General features: G+C 38.9%; 1 protein-coding gene across 1 annotated transcript; it reads right to left on the bottom strand.

The window, feature by feature from the left end:
- Positions 1 to 10,622: 10,622 nt before the first annotated feature.
- Positions 10,623 to 12,357, bottom strand: LOC128636774 (E3 ubiquitin/ISG15 ligase TRIM25-like). The gene is made up of 2 exons (XM_053689752.1): positions 11,443 to 12,357; positions 10,623 to 11,277 (listed from the first exon to the last, which is right to left on the bottom strand). Exons 1-2 carry the CDS (start codon positions 12,174 to 12,176, stop codon positions 10,623 to 10,625), a joined length of 1,389 nt encoding a protein of 462 aa, XP_053545727.1. The 5' UTR covers positions 12,177 to 12,357.
- Between the last annotated feature and the right edge of the window lie 13,222 nt (positions 12,358 to 25,579).

Genomic DNA, 25,579 nt, shown 5'->3' with positions numbered 1-25,579 from the left:
TACTTTAGTTTTGGTATTGGTATCCCATAAGTAATGGATGATCCGTGGACTGGATACACTTAACAAGAGAAAACATAATTTATGCTTACCTGATAAATTTATTTCTCTTGTAGTGTATCCAGTCCACGGCCCGCCCTGTCCTTTTAAGGCAGGTCTAAATTTTAATTAAACTACAGTCACCACTGCACCCTATGGTTTCTCCTTTCTCTGTTTGTTTTCGGTCGAATGACTGGATATGGCAGTGAGGGGAGGAGCTATATAGCAGCTCTGCTGTGGGTGATCCTCTTGCAACGTCCTGTTGGGGAGGAGAATATCCCACAAGTAATGGATGATCCGTGGACTGGATACACTACAAGAGAAATACATTTATCAGGTAAGCATAAATTATGTTTTTTACCTCTGTGATTACCCTGTATCTAACCCTCTGCAGACTGCCGCTTATCTTAGTTATATTAATATACTTTTTACCTCTGTGATTACCTTGTATCTAACCCTCTGCAGACTGCCGCTTATCTTAGTTATATTAATATACTTTTTACTTCTGTGATTACCTTGTATCTAAGCTTCTGCAGACTGCCCCTTATCTCAGTTATATTAATATACGTTTAACCTCTGTGATTACCCTGTATCTAAGCCTCTGCAGACTGCTCCTTATCTCAGTTATATTAATATACTTTTTACCTCTGTGATTACCCTGTATCTAAGCCTCTGCAGACTGCTCCTTATCTCAGTTATATTAATATACTTTTTACCTCTGTGATTACCCTGTATCTAAGCCTAAGCCTCTGCAGACTGCCCCCTTATCTCAGTTATATTAATATACTTTTTACCTCTGTGATTACCCTGTATCTAAGCCTAAGCCTCTGCAGACTGCCCCCTTATCTCAGTTATATTAATATACGGTTTACCTCTGTGATTACCCTGTATCTAAGCCTCTTCAGACTGCCCCCTTATCTCAGTTATATTAATATACTTTTTACCTCTGTGATTACCCTGTATCTAAGCCTCTTCAGACTGTCCCCTTATCTCAGTTATATTAATATACTTTTTACATCTGTGATTACCTTTTATCTAAGCCTCTGCAGACTGCCCCTTATCTCAGTTATATTAATATACTTTTTACCTCTGTGATTACCCTGTATCTAATCCTCTGCAGACTGCTTCTAATCTCAGTTATATTAATATAATTTTTTACCTCTGTGATTACCCTGTATCTAACCCTCTGCAGACTGCTCCTTATCTCAGTTATATTAATATACTTTTTACCTCTGTGATTACCTTGTATCTAAGCCTCTGCAGACTGCCCCTTATCTCAGTTATATTAATATACTTTTTACCTCTGTGATTACCCTGTATCTAACCCTCTGCAGACTGCTCCTTATCTCAGTTATATTAATATACGTTTTACCTTTGTGATTAACTTGTATCTAAGCCTCTGCAGACTGCTTCTTATCTCAGTTATATTAATATACTTTTTAACCTCTATGATTACCTTGTATCTAAGCCTCTGCAGACTGCTCCTTATCTCAGTTATATTAATATACGTTTTACCTCTGTGATTACCTTGTATCTAAGCCTCTGCAGACTGCTCCTTATCTCAGTTATACTAATATACGTTTTACCTCTGTGATTACCCTGTATCTAAGCCTCTGCAGACTGCCCCTTATCTCAGTTATATTAATATACTTTTTACCTTTGTGATTACCCTGTATCTAAGCCTCTGCAGACTGCCCCTTATCTCAGTTATATTAATATACTTTTTACCTCTGTGATTACCTTGTATCTAAGCCTCTGCAGACTGCTCCTTATCTCAGTTATATTAATATACTTTTTACCTCTGTGATTACCTTGTATCTAAGCCTCTGCAGACTGGCCCTTATCTCAGTAATATTAATATACTTTTTACCTCTGTGATTACCCTGTATCTAAGCCTCTGCAGACTGCTCCTTATATCTCAGTTATATTAATATAATTTTTACCGCTGTGATTACCTTGTATCTAAGCCTCTGCAGACTGCTCCTTATCTCAGTTATATTAATATACTTTTTACCTCTGTGATTACCTTGTATCTAAGCCTCTGCAGACTGCCCCTTATCTCAGTAATATTAATATACATTTTACCTCTGTGATTACCCTGTATCTAAGCCTCTGCAGACTGCCCCTTATCTCAGTTATATTAATATACTTTTTACCTCTGTGAGTACCTTGTATCTAAGCCTCTGCAGACTGCCCCTTATCTCAGTTATATTAATATACTTTTTACCGCTGTGATTACCTTGTATCTAAGCCTCTGCAGACTGCCCCTTATCTCAGTTATATTAATATACTTTTTACCTCTGTGATTACCTGGTATCTAAGCCTCTGCAGACTGCTCCTTATCTCAGTTATATTAATATACTTTTTACCTCTGTGATTACCTTGTATCTAAGCCTCTGCAGACTGCTCCTTATATCTCAGTTATATTAATATACTTTTTACCTCTGTGATTACCTGGTATCTAAGCCTCTGCAGACTGCTCCTTATCTCAGTTATATTAATATACTTTTTACCTCTGTGATTATCTTGTATCTAAACCTCTGCAGACTGCCCCTTATGTCAGTTATATTAATATACTTTTTACCTCTGTGATTACCTTGTATCTAAGCCTATGCAGACTGCCCCTTATCTCAGTTATATTGATTTACATTTTACCTTTGTGATTACCCTGTATCAAAGCCTCTGCAGACTGCCCACTTATCTCAGTTATATTAATATACTTTTTACCTCTGTGATTACTGTGTATCTAAGGCTCTGCAGACTGCTCCTTATCTCAGTTATATTAATATACCTTTTACCTCTGTGATTACCCTGTATCTAAGCCTCTGCAGACTGCTCCTTATCTCAGTTTTATTAATATACTTTTTACCTCTGTGATTACCTTGTATCTAAGCCTCTGCAGACTGCTCCTTATCTCAGTTATATTAATATACCTTTTACCTCTGTGATTACCCTGTATCTAAGCCTCTGCAGACTGCTCCTTATCTCAGTTATATTAATATACTTTTTATCTCTGTGATTACCCTGTATCTAAGCCTCCGCAGACTGCCCCTTATCTCAGTTATATTAATATACCTTTTACCTCTGTGACTAACTTGTATCTAAGCCTCTGTAGACTGCTCCTTATCTCAGTTATATTAATACACTTTTTACCTCTGTGATTACCTTGTATCTAACCCTCAGCAGACTGCTCCTTATCTCAGTTACATTAATATACTTTTTACCTCTGTGATTACCTTGCATCTAAGCCTCTGCAGACTGCTCCTTATCTCAGTTATATTAATATACTTTTTACCTCTGTGATTACCTTGTATCTAAGCTTCTGCAGACTGCCCCTTATCTCAGTTATATTAATACACTTTTTACCTCTGTGATTACCTTGTATCTAAGGCTCTGCAGACTGCTTCTTATCTCAGTTATATTAATATACTTTTTACCTCAGTGATTACCCTGTATCTAAACCTCTGCAGACTGCTCCTTATCTCAGTTATATTAATATACTTTTTACCTCTGTGATTACCTTGTATCTAAGCCTCTACAGACTGCTCCTTATCTCAGTTATATTAATGTACTTTTTACCCCTGTGATTACCGTGTATCTAAGCCTCTGCAGACTGCTCCTTATCTCAGTTATATTAATATACATTTTACCTCTGTGATTACCCTGTATCTAAGCTCTGCAGACTGCTCCTTATCTCAGTTATATTAATATACTTTTTACCTCTGTGATTACCCTGTATCTAAGCCTCTGCTGACTGCCCCTTATCTCCGTTAAATTAATACACTTTTTACCTCTGTGATTACCTTGTATCTAAGCCTCTGCAGATTGCTCCTTATCTCAGTTATATTAATATACTTTTTAACTCTGTGATTATCTTGTATCTAAGCCTCTGCAGACGGCTCCTTATCTCAGTTATATTAATACACTTTTTACCTCTGTGATTACCCTGTATCTAAACCTCTGCAGACTGCCCCTTATCTCAGTTATATTAATATACTTTTTAACTCTGTGATTATCTTGTATCTAAGCCTCTGCAGACTGCCCCTTATCTCAGTTATATTAATACACTTTTTACCTCTGTGATTACCTTGTATCTATGCTTCTGCAGACTGCCCCTTATCTCAGTTATATTAATATACTTTTTACATCTGTGATTACCCTGTATCTAAGCCACTGCAGACTGCCCCTTATCTCAGTTATATTAATATACTTTTTACCTCTGTGATTACCCTGTATCTAAGCCTCTGCAGACTGCTCCTTATCTCAGTTATATTAATATACATTTTACCTATGTGATTACCCTGTATCTAAGCCTCTTCAGACTGCCCCTTATCTCAGTTATATTAATATACTTTTTACCTCTGTGATTACCTTGTATCTAAGCCTCTGCAGACTGCTCCTTATCTCAGTTATATTAATATAATTTTTACCGCTGTGATTACCTTGTATCTAAGCCTCTGCAGACTGCTCCTTATCTCAGTTATATTAATATACTTTTTACCTCTGTGATTACCTTGTATCTAAGCCTCTGCAGACTGCCCCTTATCTCAGTAATATTAATATACATTTTACCTCTGTGATTACCCTGTATCTAAGCCTCTGCAGACTGCCCCTTATCTCAGTTATATTAATATACTTTTTACCTCTGTGAGTACCTTGTATCTAAGCCTCTGCAGACTGCCCCTTATCTCAGTTATATTAATATACTTTTTACCGCTGTGATTACCTTGTATCTAAGCCTCTGCAGACTGCCCCTTATCTCAGTTATATTAATATACTTTTTACCTCTGTGATTACCTGGTATCTAAGCCTCTGCAGACTGCTCCTTATCTCAGTTATATTAATATACTTTTTACCTCTGTGATTACCGTGTATCTAAGCCTCTGCAGACTGCTCCTTATCTCAGTTATATTAATATACTTTTTACCTCTGTGATTACCTGGTATCTAAGCCTCTGCAGACTGCTCCTTATCTCAGTTATATTAATATACTTTTTACCTCTGTGATTATCTTGTATCTAAACCTCTGCAGACTGCCCCTTATGTCAGTTATATTAATATACTTTTTACCTCTGTGATTACCTTGTATCTAAGCCTATGCAGACTGCCCCTTATCTCAGTTATATTGATTTACATTTTACCTTTGTGATTACCCTGTATCAAAGCCTCTGCAGACTGCCCACTTATCTCAGTTATATTAATATACTTTTTACCTCTGTGATTACCGTGTATCTAAGGCTCTGCAGACTGCTCCTTATCTCAGTTATATTAATATACCTTTTACCTCTGTGATTACCCTGTATCTAAGCCTCTGCAGACTGCTCCTTATCTCAGTTATATTAATATACTTTTTACCTCTGTGATTACCTTGTATCTAAGCCTCTGCAGACTGCCCCTTATCTCAGTTATATTAATACACTTTTTACCTCTGTGATTACCTTGTATCTAAGCCTCTGCAGACTGCTACTTATCTCAGTTATATTAATACACTTTTTACCTCTGCGATTACCCTGTATCTAAGCCTCTGCAGACTGCTCCTTATCTCAGTTTTATTAATATACTTTTTACCTCTGTGATTACCCTGTATCTAAGCCTCTGCAGACTGCCCCTTATCTCAGTTATATTAATACACTTTTTACCTCTGCGATTACCCTGTATCTAAGCCTCTGCAGACTGCTCCTTATCTCAGTTTTATTAATATAATTTTTACCTCTGTGATTACCTTGTATCTAAGCCTCTGCAGACTGCTCCTTATCTCAGTTATATTAATATACCTTTTACCTCTGTGATTACCCTGTATCTAAGCCTCTGCAGACTGCTCCTTATCTCAGTTATATTAATATACTTTTTATCTCTGTGATTACCCTGTATCTAAGCCTCCGCAGACTGCCCCTTATCTCAGTTATATTAATATACCTTTTACCTCTGTGACTAACTTGTATCTAAGCCTCTGTAGACTGCTCCTTATCTCAGTTATATTAATACACTTTTTACCTCTGTGATTACCTTGTATCTAACCCTCAGCAGACTGCTCCTTATCTCAGTTATATTAATATACTTTTTACCTCTGTGATTACCTTGCATCTAAGCCTCTGCAGACTGCTCCTTATCTCAGTTATATTAATATACTTTTTACCTCTGTGATTACCTTGTATCTAAGCTTCTGCAGACTGCTCCTTATCTCAGTTATATTAATATACATTTTACCTCTGTGATTACCCTGTATCTAAGCTCTGCAGACTGCTCCTTATCTCAGTTATATTAATATACTTTTTACCTCTGTGATTACCCTGTATCTAAGCCTCTGCTGACTGCCCCTTATCTCCGTTAAATTAATACACTTTTTACCTCTGTGATTACCTTGTATCTAAGCCTCTGCAGATTGCTCCTTATCTCAGTTATATTAATATACTTTTTAACTCTGTGATTATCTTGTATCTAAGCCTCTGCAGACTGCTCCTTATCTCAGTTATATTAATACACTTTTTACCTCTGTGATTACCCTGTATCTAAACCTCTGCAGACTGCCCCTTATCTCAGTTATATTAATATACTTTTTAACTCTGTGATTATCTTGTATCTAAGCCTCTGCAGACTGCCCCTTATCTCAGTTATATTAATACACTTTTTACCTCTGTGATTACCTTGTATCTATGCTTCTGCAGACTGCCCCTTATCTCAGTTATATTAATATACTTTTTACATCTGTGATTACCCTGTATCTAAGCCTCTGCAGACTGCCCCTTATCTCAGTTATATTAATATACTTTTTACCTCTGTGATTACCCTGTATCTAAGCCTCTGCAGACTGCTCCTCATCTCAGTTATATTAATATACATTTTACCTATGTGATTACCCTGTATCTAAGCCTCTGCAGACTGCCCCTTATCTCAGTTATATTAATATACTTTTTACCTCTGTGATTACCTTGTATCTAAGCCTCTTTTAGCTTTCAACTAAGAATACCAAGAGAACAAAGCAAAAATGGTGATAAAAGTAAATTGGGAAGTTGTTTAAAATTACATTTCCTATTTAAATCATAAAAGTTTAGTAGTAGTGCCATTGGTTAGTTTGGGGAGATCTTTTTGTACTATGTTGCAGCATATGTTGGTTCTATATTTATACCTGTTCATAATAATATAAAGAGCCTAGACCATAATGATGTTGTGTGGGGGACAGAGGAACACTTAAAAAGAAAGTCTGTACACAGGAATACAATTTAGTTTATTTATAACTGATTCAGCAATAATTTATAACAGTGAATAATGCAGCAATATAATAAACTGGGATAAAATTAAGAGATGCAATGCAGAGAACTGCTTTAATAAGCAATAATTGCTATGGAACTACAATAGTTAAATGATAAAATTGAATACAATGTTACTTTGTTATACAATAGAAAGAAATAATAAAAATATTAGCTAATAAATGACATTGCAATACTTATGTTGAACAGGAAGCTATTTAGCTTTAGTTATCAAATCAGCATATAAGACAAGTGAGTTTCAACAAAGTGGGAAAGTATTTTTGTTTAGTGGGAGCTGAACAATTCTTAAACAAGCATTGTCTGTTGCTTCTGTCTTGTGAGGTGTAGGTAAAAGTCTATTAGGTAATTCACTTTCAGCTAGATTACGAGTTTTGCGGTAAGAGGTGCTCGGTACTAACTTGCAAGTTATTGTCATCGCTCACTTTCCTACAGAGCTGGTATTACAGGTTTTTACAAACCCGGCGTTAAAAGGCAAGAAGTGAGCGTAGAGCAAAATTGAGCTCCATACCGCACTCCAATACCAGCCCTGCTTAAGTCAGCGGTGAGCTGGTTGTACGTGCTCGTGCACGATTTCCCCATAGACATCAATGGGGAGAGCCGGCAGAAAAAAAGCCTAACACCTGCAATAAAGCAGCGTAAAGCTCCGTAACGCAGCCCCATTGATTCCTATGGGGAAACACATTTTATGTTTACACCTAACACCCTAACATGAACCCCGAGTCTAAACACCCCTAATCTTTCACTTATTAACCCCTAATCTGCCGCTTCCGACATCGCCGCCACTATAATAAACATATTAACCCCTAATCCGCCGCACTCCCGCATCACAAACACTAGTTAAATATTATTAACCCCTAATCTGCTGCCCCTAACATTGCCGCCACCTACTTACATTTATTAACCCCTAATCTGCCGCCCCCAATGTTGCCGCCACTATACTAAATTTATTAACCCCTAAACCTAACCCTAACAAGCACTAACTTTAATGTAATTAAAATAAATCTAAATAAAACCTACTATTAATAACTAAATAAATCCTATTGAAAACTACTTACCTATAAAATAAACCCTAAGCTAGCTACAATATAACTAATAGTTACATTGTAGCTATCTTAGGTTTTATTTTTATTTCACAGTCAAGTTTGTATTTATTTTAACTAGGTAGAATAGTTATTAAATAGTTATTAACTATTTAATAACTACCTAGCTAAAATAAATCCAAATTTACCTGTAAAATAAATCCTAACCTGAGTTACACTAACACCTAACATTACACTATAATTAAATAAATTAACTAAATTAAATACAATTACCTAAATTACAAAAATAAACACTAAATTACACAAAATAAAAAAAGAAATGATCAGATCTTTAAACTAATTGATTTAATTATAGTGTAGTGTTAGGTGTTATTGTAACTTAGGTTAGGTTTTATTTTACAGGTAAATTTGTATTTATTTTAACTAGGTAGCTAGTAAATAGTTAATAACTATACAATAACTATTCTAACTAGTTAAAATAAATACAAAGTTGCCTGTAAAATAAAAATAATCCCTAAGCTAGATACAATGTAACTATTAGTTATATTGTAGCTACCTTAGGGTTTATTTTACAGGTAAGTATTTAGTTTTAAATAGGATTTATTTAGTTATTAATAGTAGATTTTCTTTAGATTTATTTTAATTACATTAAAGTTAGTGGGTGTTAGGGTTAGGTTTATGGGTTAATAAATTTAGTATAGTGGCGGGAACATTGTGGGTGGCAGGTTAGGGGTTAATAAATGTAGGTAGGTGGCGGTGATGTTAGGGACAGCAGATTAGGGGTTAATAATATTTAACTAGTGTTTGTGATGTGCAGCGGTTTAGGGGTTAATATGTTTATTATAGTGGCGGCGATGTCGGGAGCGGCAGATTATGGGTTAATAATTTTATTTTAGTGTTTGTGATGCGGGAGGGCTTCGGTTTAGGGCTTAATAGGTAGTTTATGGGTATTAGTGTACTTTTTAGCACTTTAGTTAAGAGATTTATGTTACAGCTTTGTAGCGTAAAAGTCATAACTACTAACTTTCAGTTTACGTTATGGATCTTGGCAGTATATGGTGTACTGCTCACTTTTTGTCCTCCCAGGTAGACTCATAATACCGGTGCTATGGAAGTCCTATTGAAAAAAAGACTTTTTGAAAGCTGCTGTAATTACGTTGCGTTACGGCCAAAAAAGTGTGCGGTGCCCCTAAACCTGCAAGACTCGTAATACCAGCGGTAGTGAAAAAGAGCCTTAACGCTGCTTTTTCACTCATACCGCAAAACTCGTAATCTAGCCGAGTGTTATTTTACATTATAATACCCAAAAGTGTTAGAAACATAAAAAACTATAATAGAGCAATACATTATTCTTTATATGGTTATTACATCACCCAGGATGGTACCATTTATCTATATAATACTGTGCACAAAAAACAATCATAACTGGCTCACAGCCAGCAGCATTATTATTACTTTACACAAATTCTGTGTATTACAGCTGTATTGTCATGTGCTGAAGGTGCCTCTGGTGATACATGGGTTAATAACATATAAGATACATTTTAGGTAAAGCAGAAAGCTTCTTTAAGAAAGAAATTAGTAATCATAATAACACTGGTTAAGCTTATATTCATGGTTCGCAGTATTTAAATTCTGGCACCTAATGGATTTGTTTTATCAGTGTTGACCCCTTGCTGTGTAGGGCTCAGGATGAAACACTAATCTATTATTTTAGCCTAGTGTAGGTTGCACCAGGCTGGAAATTCACTAAAACACAAAAACAAACAGTAATGCGCTCCCCTAATTATTGACTGCTGCCTTACACAGTCTCTCCCAAAACGTCCAACTTTCTCCTTGGTGGTGCAGGTCTGCTTCGGGAGTAAAGCTCCTCACTGCTGAAAAACTTTACAAGAACACTCAACAAAGAGAGCTGAGAAACAGCTTCCAACACATTCTACATTTTGTTCCTGTTTGCAGTTTCTTATTTAAAGCTGTGTTGGAAGCTGTTTCTCAGCTCTCATTGTTGAGTGTTCTTGCAAAGTTTTTCAGCAGTGAGGAGCTTTACTCCTGATTCAGACTTGCACTGCCAAGGAGGAAATTTTGAGATCTCTTTAAGTATCAGTTTTATTAGTTTTATTTAGTTTATATTTTACTAATTTATAGTATATATTAAGATAACTTATAGGGATGTTTAGTTACAAACTGTACCTTATATCCCAGAACATACAGTAAATTATATCTCTAGGTTCCATGTGCTGAGAAGATAGTATCTAGCTCTTGATTCTCACATGGGCATCTCAGACCAAGAACACAGCTTGAAGAGGTTCAGAGAAGGTGGTAGTGAAGGTGTGTAAGTGTCTGATCGGGTCACACATTTCATAAAAGCTCAGACGACCAGCCTCATAATCTAGGTATATTCCTAATTTATCACAGCATGGAATGTAAGGTAATCTTGTTTCTACTGAGTTATGTATCACTGAATATTTTCTATTAAACTCACATAAAAACCAAGACTTATTGTTTCCTGCCCTTGACTGATATCCTTTCTTTTCCATACTTGTATAACACATACCTATCTTCCAGCAACTTAACCCACTAGTCTCAATCTCCCAGTAATGTTGTCCAGAGGAAAAGCTTGTGGTACTTAGTACCTGAAGATCAGTAAATCTCTCTGGTGTGTCTAGGGTATGCCGATATCTCTCTGACCATGGACAAGTTTCCAAAGTATCTGATAGAATTGTATTACCTGATGTTTCCATAGCCAGTAATATGTCTGATGTCACCTGCACGTATAGACTTTTCTTTACTTTGATATCATTCTCAATTTCATCTAAACCTCTGTATAAGGTCACTGAGATCAGACCCTCATCTAATTCCCCCTCAGCAGTGACCTGTTTATCACCTGTTTGTGTTACCTCATTATCTCCCTTCTCAGCACCACAAAAGTCATCTCTGTGTGATTCCTGTTCTTGTAGGACAGTTAATGGGTCAGGCATGTTGCACAGCTCCTCAATGTGACACATCTTCCTGGTCAGCTCGCCCTTCTCTTTTTCCAGCTGCTGGATCAGATCAGAGATTGTGAGTAAAGCCTGGTCCTGCTGCCGGGTGATCTCACTCAGGACTCGCTTCTCTAGGTCTTCCAGCTGTTTCCTGATGTCCCTAATCAGGGCAGTGAGTCGCTCTGTTACACCAGCTGCTTTCTCTTGCACCCCTCTCCTGTGCCCCTGCAGACTCTGGACTCTTTTTATAATATTCTGTCTCTTTGTGGTCAGTTTCTGCAGAACATCTCTTAGTCTCTCTTTCTTCTTCTCAGAAGCCTCATTTAGCAGCTCCACCTGGTGTCCCCTGTGCTCTCCGGCCTGGGAACAGGTCACACAGATACAGGCAGCATCCTCAGTGCAGTAATATTCCAGCAGCTCCCTGTGTATGGAGCATTTTCTGTTACCCCAGGAAGTGGTGGGTTCAGTTAAGACGTGTTCCTCAGACTTGCTGTGTACACTCAGGTGGGCATCACACAGAGAAGCCTCACACAGCAGACAGGATTTAGTAGCAGGTACAGGAGAGTGAATACAGTAAGTGCAGAAGACCCCATTGTCTTTTTGCTCTGGCTTAGAATTCTGTAAATTCATCATTACATTACACAGCGCTATGTTCCTCTGCAGCTCAGGTCTGTTACTGAATCTCTTTCTGCACTCAGGACAGCTATAAAGCCCAGACCCCTCCTGGGTACCCAGCACACTCTCAATACAGCCCAGGCAGTAGTTATGGCCACAGCTGAGAGTTACAGGATCTCTATAAATGCTCAGGCAGATGGGGCAGGTTACCTCCTCTCTCAGATCAGCAGATATCATTCTAGTGTCCAACACATGGAAAGAATATGGCAAATCTTATTTAGCACAGGATGTGGTAGGTGTGTCACTATGACATTAGCTTCACGATTGTCAACCATGTATGTGACAAGCTGTATTTACTAGTGCAGAACTACCAACTTTAATATTTCATTTTATACATTAAGTGATACATTTAATGTAATTACAGAAAGTGAAACTACATACAATTATGATCTAATAAAGCAGCCCCTCTAATTTAAATATCCACATTTAAATTTAAACTTTACAATCCCAATCTTCATATTCTTTTCACTTTCCACAAATACATTTTACAAACTCAATGTCAATTCCAAAGAATTGGGGGAGACATACTGTAGATTTTTCAATTGATTATAAGGAATAAGGAATTAGAGGCCTATTTATCAAGCCATCAACCGCAAATACGCCAGAATTCTGCAGCGTAATTGTGGCGAGCCTGATTCAACCTTGTTATGAAAAACCTACAGACCGGCAAAGTAGAATTTTGTGACATAACATACGATCGATGCTTACGTCACTACAGATGTTCCGAATACAAATTCGGCTCTATTTGACAACTTTTGCAAGTTATCAAACTTCTAACAGGTACGCTCACGGCTATTCCGGCCCAGCGTACCTGGTTTTCAATACGACACCCTTGAGGCCGAGGATGCCATAGGAATCAATGGGAGTCTGAAAGCAGCAAAAGCTCATGTTCGCTGCTGCCAGATATCCCATTAATTTCTATAGTAGAAAACCAGTAAAGTTTACACCTAACACCTTAACATAAGCCCCGAGTCCTAACACCCCTAATCTGCCGCCCCAACATCGCTGCAAGCTAAATAAAATTTATTAACCTCTATCCCGCCATTCCCGGAGCCCACCACATCTAAATAAATGTATTAACCCCTATCCCGCCGCTCCCGCACCCCGCCGCAACTGTAATAAAATTATAAACCCCTGGCCTCCCACATCACTACCACTAACTAAACATATTAACCCCTAAACTGCCAGCCCCCCCACATTGTCATAAACTAAATTAAGCTATTAACCCCTAAACCTAACAACCCGCTAACTTTACTTTAAAATGACCTCATCCCTATCTTATAATAAATTAAAACTTACCTTTAGAATTAAAATAAACTATATTAAACTATTAATTAACCTACCCTAACTATTATACTAAAATTACATTAAACTACAAATTAAATTAACTATATTACATATTTAAAAACCTAACCCTACTCATATTATTTAAATCTACTATTAAAAACTACTAAATTACAAAAAAATTAAACTGTTACAAAAAATAAAAAACACTAACCGCTAGATTTAGAGTTCTGCGGCCAAAGGGGTGCGTTAGCTACGCTGGCTTTTTTCCCCCCGCACCTTTTAAATACTGCTGGTATTTAGAGTTCACAGAAGGGCTGTGTTAGGCTCCAAAAAGGGAGCGTAGAGCATATTTACCGCCACTGCAACTCTAAATACCAGCGGTGCTTACGGACGCGGCCAGCTTAAAAAACGTGCTTGTGCACGATTTCCCCATAGGAAACAATGGGGCCGTTTGAGCTGCAAAAAAACCTAACACCTGCAAAAAAGCAGCGTTCAGCTCCTAACGCAGCCCCATTGTTTCCTATGGGGAAACAGCTTCTAAGTCTGCACCTAACACCCTAACATGTACCCCGAGTCTAAACACCACTAATCTTACACATATTAACCCCTAATCTGCCGTCCCCGCTATCGCTGACCCCTGCATATTTTTTTAACCCCTAATCTGCCGCTCCATACACCACCGCCACCTACGTTATCCCTATGTACCCCTAATCTGCTGCCCCTAACACCGCCGACCCCTATATTATATTTATTAACCCCTAATCTGCCACCCCCAACGTCGCCGCCACCTACCTACAATTATTAACCCCTAATCTGCCGACCGGACCTCACCGCTACTATAATAAAGTTATTAACCCCTAATCCGCCTCACTCCCGCCTCAATAACCCTATAATAAATAGTATTAACCCCTAATCTGCCCTCCCTAACATCACCGACACCTAACTTCAAGTATTAACCCCTAATCTGCCGACCGGACCTCACCGCTACTCTAATAAATTTATTAACCCCTAAAGCTAAGTCTAACCCTAACACTAACACCCCCCTAAGTTAAATATAATTTTTATCTAACAAAATAAATTAACTCTTATTAAATAAATTATTCCTATTTAAAGCTAAATACTTACCTGTAAAATAAACCCTAATATAGCTACAATATAAATTATAATTATATTGTAGCTATTTTAGGATTTATATTTATTTTACAGGTAACTTTGTATTTATTTTAACCAGGTACAATAGCTATTAAATAGTTAATAACTATTTAATAGCTACCTAGTTAAAATAATTACAAAATTACCTGTAAAATAAATCCTAACTTAAGTTACAATTAAACCTAACACTACACTATCAATAAATTAATTAAATAAAATACCTACAATTATCTACAATTAAACCTAACACTACACTATCAATAAATTAATTACATACAAATACCTACAAATAAATACAATTAAATAAACAACAAAAAATAAAAAAAGAACTAAGTTACAAAAAATAAAAAATTAATTTACAAACATTATAAAAATATTACAACAATTTTAAGCTAATTACACCTACTCTAAGCCCCCTAATAAAATAACAAAGCCCCTCAAAATAAAAAAATGCCCTACCCTATTCTAAAATACAAATAGAAAAGCTCTTTTACCTTACCAGCCCTTAAAAGGGCCTTTTGCGGGGCATGCCCCAAAGAATTCTGCTCTTTTGCCTGTAAAAAAAAACATACAATACCCCCCCAACATTACAACCCACCACCCACATACCCCTAATCTAACCCAAACCCCCCTTAAATAAACCTAACACTAAGCCCCTGAAGATCTCCCTACCTTATCTTCACCACGCCGGGTATCACCGATCCGTCCAGAGGAGGCTCCGAAATCTTCATCCAAGCCCAAGCGGGGGCTGAAGAGATCCATCATCGGGCTGAAGAGGTCCATCATCCGGCTGAAGAGGTCCATCATCGGGCTGAGGAGATCCATCATTGGGCTGAAGAGATCCATCATCCGGCTGAAGTCTTCTATCAAGCGGCATCTTCAATCTTCTTTCTTCCGGATCCATCTTCATCCCGCTGACGCGGAACATCCATCCTGGCCGACGACTTCCCGACGAATGGTGGTTCCTTTAAATGACGTCATCCAAGATGGCGTCCCTTGAATTCCGATTGGCTGATAGGATTCTATCAGCCAATCGGAAATTAAGGTAGGAAAATTCTGATTGGCTGATGGAATCAGCCAATCAGATTGAGCTTGCATTCTATTAGCTGTTCCGATCAGCCAATAGAATGCAAGCTCAATCTGATTGGCTGATTGGATCAGCCAATCGGATTGAACTTGAATCTGATTGGCTGATTCCATCAGCCAATCAGAATTTTCCTACCTTAATTCCGATTGGCTGATAGAATCCTATCAGCCAATCGGAATTCGAGGGACGCCATCTTGGATGACGTCATTTAAAGGAACCGTCATTCGTCAGTAAGTCGTCGGCCAGGATGGATGTTCCGCGTCGGCGGGATGAAGATGGATCCGGAAGAAAGAAGATTGACGATGCCGCTTGATAGAAGACTTCAACTGGATGATGGATCTCTTCAGCCCGATGATGGACCTCTTCAGCCCGATGATGGACCTCTTCAGCCCGATGATGGACCTCTTCAGCCAGATGATGGATCTCTTCAGCCCGATGATGGACCTCTTCAGCTGGATGATGGATCTCTTCAGCCCGATGATGGATCTCTTCAGCCCTCGCTTGGGCTTGGATGAAGATTTTGGAGCCTCCTCTGGACGGATCGGTGATACCCGGCATGGTGAAGATAAGGTAGGGAGATCTTCAGGGGCTTAATGTTAGGTTTATTTAAGGGGGGTTTGGGTTATATTAGGGGTATGTGGGTGGTGGGTTGTAATGTTGTGGGGGGGTATTGTATGTTTTTTTTACAGGCAAAAGAGCAGAATTCTTTTGGGCATGCCCCGCAAAAGGCCCTTTTAAGGGCTGGTAAGGTAAAAGAGCTTTTCTATTTGTATTTTAGAATAGGGTAGGGCATTTTTTTATTTTATGGGGCTTTGTTATTTTATTAGGGGGCTTAGAGTAGGTGTAATTAGCTTAAAATTGTTGTAATATTTTTATAATGTTTGTAAATTATTTTTTTATTTTTTGTAACTTAGTTCTTTTTTTATTTTTTGTACTTTAGTTAGTTTATTTAATTGTATTTATTTGTAGGTATTTGTATGTAATTAATTTATTGATAGTGTAGTGTTAGGTTTAATTGTAGATAATTGTAGGTATTTTATTTAATAAATTTATTGATAGTGTAGTGTTAGGTTTAATTGTAACTTAGGTTAGGATTTATTTTACAGGTAAATTTGTAATTATTTTAACTATTTTAGCTATTAAATAGTTCTTAACTATTTAATAGCTATTGTACCTGGTTAAAATAAATACAAAGTTACCTGTAAAATAAATATTAATCCTAAAATAGCTACAATATAATTATAATTTATATTGTAGCTATATTAGGATTTATTTTACAGGTAAGTATTTAGCTTTAAATAGGAATAATTTATTTAATAAGAGTTAATTTATTTCGTTAGATAAAAATTATATTTAACTTAGGGGGGTGTTAGTGTTAGGGTTAGACTTAGCTTTAGGGGTTAATAAATTTAATAGAGTAGCGGTGAGGTCCGGTCGGCAGATTAGGGGTTAATACTTGAAGTTAGGTGTCGGTGATGTTAGGGAGGGAAGATTAGGGGTAAATACTATTTATTATAGGGTTAGTGAGGCGGGAGTGAGGCGGATTAGGGGTTAATAACTTTATTATAGTAGCGGTTAGGTCCGGTCGGCAGATTAGGGGTTAATAATTGTAGGTAGGTGGCAGCGACGTTGGGGGCGGCAGATTAGGGGTTAATAAATATAATATAGGGGTCGGCGGTGTGCGGTCAGCAGATTAGGGATCCCATTGAAAAGATAGGATACGCAATTGGTGTAAGGGGATCTGCGGTATGGAAAAGTCGCGGCTGCAAAGTGAGCGTTAGACCCTTTCCTGACTGACTCTAAATACCAGCGGGCGGCCAAAACCAGCGTTAGGAGCCCCTAACGCTGGTTTTGACGGCTGACGCAGAACTCTAAATCTAGGCGTAAGTTACAAAAAATAAAAAACCACAGTATCAAAAATAAAAAAACAATTACACCTTATCTAATAGCCCTATGAAAAAAAAAAAAAAACTAGCCTACACTAAACTACCAATGGCCCTTAAAAGGGCCTTTTGCGTGGCATTGCCCCAAAGAAATCAGCTCTTTTACTTGTAAAAAACAGTAAAACCCACCACCCAACCAACCAACCCCCCCAAAATAAAATCCCTATCTAAAAAACCTAAGCTCCCCATTGCCTTGAAATGGGCATTTGTACAGGCATTGCCCTTAAAAGGGCATTTAGCTATTTTACTGTCCAGACCCTACTCTAAAAATAAAACCCACCCAATAAACCCTTAAATAAACCTAACACTAACCCCCGACGAACCACTTACAGTTTTCAAAGACCGGACATCCATCCTCATCCAAGCGGCAGAAGTCCTCATTGAAGCTGGCAGAAGTCTTCATCCAAGCGGGCCAAAGTCTTCATCCAACTGGGCAGAAGTCTTCATCCAGTGGGCATCTTCTATCTTCATCCATCCGGCGCGGAGCGGCTCCATCTTCAAGACATCCGGCGCGGAGCATCCTCTTCTTCCGATGGTCGCTGAAGAATGAAGTTTCCCTTTAAGGTACGTCATCCAAGATGGCGTCCCTTACATTCCGATTGGCTGATAGAATTCTATCAGCCAATAGGAATTAAAGGGGAAAAAATCCTATTGGCTGTTGCAATCAGCCAATAGGATGAAAGCTCAATCCTATTGGCTGATTGCAACAGCCAATAGGATTTTTTCCCCTTTAATTCCTATTGGCTGATAGAATTCTATCAGCCAATCGGAATGTAAGGGACACCATCTTGGGAAACTTCATTCTTCAGCGACCATCGGAAGAAGAGGATGCTCAGCGCCGGATTTCTTGAAGATGGAGCCGCTCTGCGCTGGATGGATGAAGATAGAAGATGCCGTCTGGATGAAGATAGAAGATGCCGTCTGGATGAAGATAGAAGATGCCGTCTGGATAAAGACTTCTACCCGCTTGGATGAAGAATTCGGCTCGCTTGGATGAAGACTTCTGCCGGCTTCGATGAGGACTTTTGCCGCTTGGATGAGGATGGATGTCCGGTCTTCGAAAACTGTAAGTGGATCGTCGGGGGTTAGTGTTAGGTTTATTTAAGGGTTTATTGGGTGGTTTTTTTTTTAGAGTAGGGTCTGGACAGTAAAATAGATAAATGCCCTTTTAAGGGCAATGCCCATACAAATGCCCTTTTCAGGGCAATGGGGAACTTAAGTTTTTTAGATAGGGATTTTATTTGGGGGGGTTAGTTGGTTGGGTGGTGGGTTTTACTATTGGGGGGTGTTTGTATTTTTTTTTTACAGGTAAAAGAGCTGATTTCTTTGGGGCAACGCCCCGCAAAAAGCCCTTTTAAGAGCCATTGGTAGTTTGGTGTAGGCTAGGGTTTATTTTTTATTTTGGGGGGTCTTTTTATTTTTATAGGGCTATTAGATTAGGTGTAATTGTTTTTTATTTTTGATACTGTGTTTTTTTTATTGTTTGGTAATTTAGTAATTTTTAATAGTAGATTTAAATGATATGAGGGTTAGGTTTTTAAATATGTAATATAGTTAATTAAATTGTTAGTTAATTGTAATTTTAGAATAATAGTTAAGGGAGGTTAATAAATAGTTTAATATAATTGTAGTATAATAGTTATGGTAGGTTAATTAATAATTTAATATAGTTTATTTTAATTCTAAAGGTAAGTTTAAATTTATTATAAGATAGGGATGATGTAATTTTAATGTAAAGTTAGTGGGTTGTTAGGTTTAGGGGTTAATAGCTTAATTTAGTTTATGGCAATGTGGGGGGCTGGCGGTTTAGGGGTTAATAGGTTTTGTTAATGGTAGTGATGATGAGAGGCCAGGGGTTTATAATTTTATTAAAGTTGTGGTGGGGTCTGGGAGTGGCGGGATAGGGGTTAATACATTTATTTAGCGGCGGTGGAGTGCGGGAGCGGTGGAATAGGGGTCAATACATGTATTTAGTGGCGGTGGGGTCCGGGAGCGACGGGATAGGGGTTAATACATTTATTTAGTGGCAGTGGGGTCCGGGTGTGGCGGGATAGGGGTTAATACATTTATTTAGTGGTGGTGGGGTCCGGGAGCGGCGGGATAGGGGTTAATAGCTTTATTAAAGTTGTAGTGGGGTCCGGGAGCGGCAGGATAGTGGTTAATAACTTTATTAAAGTTGCGGCAGGGTCCGGGAGCGGCGGGATAGGGGGTTAAACATTTTAGTATAGTGGCGGTGTTTAGTGACAGGGTATAAATAAAGTTGGTAAAAAGCCGAATAGCAGCGAGATCGATGACTGCTAGTTAACAACAGTCCACTGCTCATCGCCCCGTACTTGGTGCTCAGCTTTTTGCTGGCTTTTTTTATAAATATGGAGAGCGTATACAGGTCTGTGGCCGCGATGTCAGGCATGTTAGGCGAGCGTATTGGTGCCGTTGAATGCAACAAAGTTGACGCTTTGATAAATAGGCCTCTTAAACTGGAGTATAAACAGATATAGTTATTTGATTAATGTTTGCTTGTGTGCTCATTCCAATCAGGTTTCTAATTTTCTAAAACTTTATCAATCCTTAAATAAGTTTGTTGGTTTTGGATTTACAAGAATATTCTCTTTTTAGTAGACATGTGCATGGCGAAAAAATTTGGTTCGGTTCGGATTCGAATAAATTCGGCAGCATTCGGTTCGGTTCGAAATTCAGAATTTCGGTATGTGTCAGGTGGGATATGCTGTGTATTAGACTAGTATTATGTACTGTATATTAGGTGTAACCCATAGCAGAGTGATATAACCTATTATACTGTACAATACCAGTGTAATCCATGGCCATCCGAATCTACCGAATAAATCCGAACTAATTCGGATTTATTCGGTAGATTCGGCACTATTTCAATTCGGAAATTCGAATTGATCCGAATCTCCGAATTTAAGAAATTCGTCCGAATTTCCGAATCGATCCGAAACCAATCGCACATTTCTACTTCTTAGCAGATTGAGCACTCTCCATATGAAATCTAAAGTCTCTTTCAATAGATTTCATAGCTTTAACTTGTATTCTATCAGATTGTTCTCATTTTATTTAATAGCCTGGTCTAAACATATCCAATTGCATTTGTGAGGTCAAATATATAGAAGTGCAAATTAACGCTCCTGTTTGAGCATTCATTCGGCTAAAAGTAAGCTTTTTGTGTGCGTGGTGTTGCGCTCATATTATGAGTTAAAAGTTAGAATATCGCATGTGCGTTCAAGTGCTCCCCATAGAATTCAATGTAAAGAAGCTCGTCGTTCTCATTTCCCAACTGCTGGATCAGATCAGAGATTGTGAGTAAAATCTGCTCCTGCTTCCGGGTGATCTCACTCAGGACTCGCTTCTCTAGGTCTTCCAGCTGTTTCCTGATGTCCCTAAAAAAAAAACTTACCACTCCTATCTGGTGGCACATTACATTGCACGCGCAGTGCCCCAAATTTGAAGTAGGAGGACCGACCAAGCAATCCCCAACCTGTACTCGATTGTGCAAAAGGAAGTAATGGCATATGGGGTCTTTCATGCTGTTGTGCTTGTTGAGGGACCCTGGTATAAAAAGGCTGAAGGAGAACGACCTGTACTGGGTGTCCAAGCATCTTTTTCAATCTCCCGGTTCCTAAAATCATCTCCGGGTTCCTAAAATTGATGGCATATACACGTCCCCTGATAGGGGACGTAACAGGTATTAAACTGATAAGAATAGTACTAGGTAGTACTAGGTACTACAGGTAGCAGACTACCTTGCCTTGACCTGTGGCCTGAGCTATCACAATTTGCCATAGAACTTCTGGCCTGCCCCGCTTCAAGTGTCCTGTCAGAAAGGGGACATAACAGGGATTAAACTGATAAGAATAGTACTAGTTAACACACCACTCCTATCTGGTGGCACATTAGATTGCACGCGCAGTGCCCCAAATTGGAAGTAGGAGGACCGACCAAGCATCTTCTTCCATCTCCCGGTTCCTAAAACCCATGCCATATACACGTCCCCTGATAGGGGACGTAACAGGGATTAAACTGATAAGAATAGTACTAGTTAACACATCACTCCTATCTGGTGGCACATTAGATTGCACGCGCAGTGCCCCAAATTGGAAGTAGGAGGACCGACCAAGCATCTTCTTCCATCTCCCGGTTCCTAAAACCCATGCCATATACACGTCCCCTGATAGGGGACGTAACAGGGATTAAACTGATAAGAATAGTACTACTTAACACACCACTCATATCTGGTGGCACAGTAGATTGCAAGCGGTGCTCTGACAAAATGCAGAAGGACATTTGGCAGACGGACAGAAAGCTAAAGAATGTTCCGATTTCGGCTGAGGGCAGATACACAGAGTGCTCTGTTCTAATCAGAGCCTCGGGCCCGGCAACTGCCTCTGGGAACCTTACCATGGGTCCCAGACCGCCCGTCTTGTAATTCTCTGTCTGGGAAATTATCTATCTATCTATCAAATCTATCTATTTATCTATCAAATCAATCTATCTATCTATCGTATCTATCATCAAATATATCTATTGCATCTATTGATCTATCTATCTAATCTATGTATCTATCTATCTATCTCGTGGCCGGACTGACCAAGCATCTTCTTCCATCTCCCGGTTCCGAAAATCCATGGCATATACACGTCCCCTGATAGGGGACGTAACAGGGATTAAACTGATAAAAATAGTACTAGTTAACACACCACTACTATCTGGTGAAACACAGTAGATTGCACGCGCAGTGCCCCAAATTGGAAGTAGGAGGACCGACCAAGCTATCCCCAACCTGTACTCAATTGTGCAACAGGAAGTAATGGCATATGGGGTCTTTCATGCTGTCGTGCCTGTTGAGGGACCCTGGTATAAAAAGGTGGAAGGAGAACGACCTGTACTGGGTGTCCAAGCATCTTTTTCCATCTCCCGGTTCCTAAAATCATCTCCGGGTTCCTAAAATTGATGGCATATACATGTCCCCTGATAGGGGACGTAACAGGGATTAAACTGATAAGAATAGTACTAGTTAACACACCACTCCTATCTGGTGGCACATTAGATTGCACGCGCAGTGCCCCAAATTGGAAGTAGGAGGACCGACCAAGCATCTCATCTCTGTGTGATTCCAGTTCTTGTAGGACAGTTAATGGGTCAGTCATGTTGCACAGCTCCTCAATGTGACAAATTTTCCTGGTTAGCTCGTCGTTCTCATTTCCCAACTGCTGGATCAGATCAGAGATTGTGAGTAAAACCTGCTCCTGCTGCCGGGTGATCTCACTCAGGACTCGCTTCTTGTCAGGATTGTGCTCAGGACTCTCTTTTCCTTAGTGCTATCTACCACTGTACCTTTAAACCACCTTTCCATTCACTTCCAGTTCCCTATAAAAGACCATCAGCCCTTTAGATCATTGCTTGGTATTGAATTGTTACTCATTCCTAAGCTTACTCTGCAATCCTGTTCAGCCTGTGTGCCTGCTACGCTAAGCTGCTAGGAGCCGCTCCAGTTAACATCATTCCGGCCGGATCTATCAGATCCCTACGCGGTGACATCACACGCCAACCAAACGGACCGACCGGCTTCACATCAGCTGCCTATCTCACGGATCACCGCAAACCGGACTCCTAAGACCCTCTGTACTTAATATTCCAGCCACCCGGCATCTCTACAGGTACCTCCACTTACTGTGATAATTCTGATCAGTTTCTAAGTGACTTTAAAACCGGATACTCTCATTGTTCATATATCAACCTGATTGCTTGGTTCTAAATATTGTTTCACAGTCTGCTTATCTTGCCTACTTTAATGCATACTATTTACGTGCCACTTCAGTACACTTACTGGCATCATCCTCCTCATTAGCACCCTGTGATTATGTTCCGTTTTACATATTGCATTTTCTTTTTATTTCCTGCTGCACTTTGGTTTCTGAGTTAAAGACCTTGCTGCAATTTTCAGTGACTATTCACATGTGGCAGAATCAGGGTTTATTAGCTTAAATGAACCATATATCAAATTGCTTAGTAGTTATTGTGGGACACACTTCGCTTAAAAGTAGCACTTGTGTTTATCAGTTACTCCTGAGCTACAAAACTCATTTTTTAATCTCAGCAGCTGTGGTTTAACTATAGTACTCTCTTTGTTCTTTAGAAAATTTTGTTTGCCTGACAGAATACCAAGCCATCCTAAAATGGACCCAGCTGAGATGACTACACAAATTCAAACATTAAATCAAAAAGTAGATTTACTGGCTGATGGCCTTAATACCCTAAAGGCTGAGAATGTTGCCCTTAAAGCCTACATTAAGGATTATCTTGAAACTAAAATACATACACCTGAACCACAGGTTAGCCTGCCAGAAAAATTCTATGGAGACAGGGCACACTATAGAGATTTTAAGAACGCATGTCTCCTGCTCTTTACATTAAAACCCCAGTCATACCCTAATGATAGGATTAGTGTTTTAACCATCATTTCTTTCCTTAGAGGGGAACCACGTAGTTGGGCTAATAGTTTTTTTGAGACCAATGAGACTATACTCAACTCATTGGATCAATTCCTCCTAGCTATGGGTCAACTGTATGAGGACCCCTTCAAACAGCAAACTGCAGAGACTGCACTCAGGGCTTTGAAACAAAAGAAAAGGGTAGTCGAAGACTACATCACAGATTTTAAGAGGTGGGCGAAAGATTCAGAGTGGAACAATTTATCTTTTAGGAATCAGTTCCGTCTGGGTCTTTCAGACGCCGTTAAAGATGAGTTGTCCCGCACGGAGATTCCCCCCACTTTAGAGGAGTTAATTAAGCTCAGTATTACTATTGATAGAAGGTTAAGGGAAAGACAACATGAAAGAGCATACCCTGAAACTTACACAAAGAAAACTACTAGTAGTAACAAACCAAACATTGAACCAATGGAGATTGGATTCCTCAAAGGCCCTCTAAGCCCCCAAGAAAAGATCAGGCGAAGAGAAAATAACCTGTGTCTCTATTGTGCCTCAGATGAACACTCTGTTAAGGACTGTCCAGCCCTGCAGAAAATTAAGGGTGAGTCAAGTAACTCTACTGTATGTTGCAGTACCTATGATACAAAAACGTTCTACTGTAAACTCTCAATTTCTTTTCAGTGGGATCATCATCGCCTCAACGTACCCGCAATAATTGATTCGGGAGCTACAGCCTCTTACATAGATAAGGACTATACACTTGTTAATAAAATTCCACTTATGCACAAAAAATGTCCTGTCTTATTGAGGGGTATAGATGGAAGGCCCATATCTTCAGGTTTAGTAGAATATCAAACAATACCACTGTTGGTGGTAACCCCTGAACATCATAGGGAGTACTTATCATTCAATGTCATAGCCTCACCTGTATCTCCAGTCATTTTGGGCCTAAACTGGTTATCTCTACATAACCCACATATTAATTGGTTAACCATGGCTGTCACTTTTAACTCCAACTATTGCAATACTACATGTTTCCCAATGAACATCATGCTCGCCTCTCCTATACAGTCTGATATACAACTACCTGAACAGTATAGGGATTTTGCTGATGTATTCAGCAAAACTGAATCAGAAAATTTACCTCCCCACAGGAAATATGACTGCCCTATTGAGTTAGTACCAGGAGCTGAGATACCCTACGGGCATATATTCCCCCTATCCAATCCCGAACTTACTCATCTAAAAGCTTATCTTGAGGAAAATTTGAGAAAGGGATTTATTCGCCCCTCCACCTCACCAGCGGGAGCTGGCATATTTTTTGTTAAAAACAAAGACGGTTCTCTACGCCCTATAGTAGACTACAGACAGCTAAATAAAGTAACAATAAAAAAACGGTACCCCTTACCTCTAATCCCCGAACTGATCGAAAGATTAGAAGGGGCTAAATATTTCACCAAATTAGATCTAAGGGGAGCTTATAACCTAATTCGTGTAAGAAGTGGAGATGAGTGGCTCACGGCTTTTCGTACACGCTACGGCCTGTACGAATATACCGTGATGCCATTCGGGGTATGTAATGCCCCGGCCACGTTTCAGCATTTAATCAATGATCTTTTCAGGGATTTTCTAGATGTTTTCCTTGTCATTTATCTGGATGAC

This window comes from Bombina bombina, chromosome 7, assembly GCF_027579735.1.
Source record: "Bombina bombina isolate aBomBom1 chromosome 7, aBomBom1.pri, whole genome shotgun sequence".
In the NCBI taxonomy this organism is placed as follows: Eukaryota; Metazoa; Chordata; class Amphibia; order Anura; family Bombinatoridae; genus Bombina; species Bombina bombina.
The sequence above is the reverse complement of the archived record's forward strand: the minus strand, read 5'-3'. Positions and strand labels throughout refer to the sequence as shown.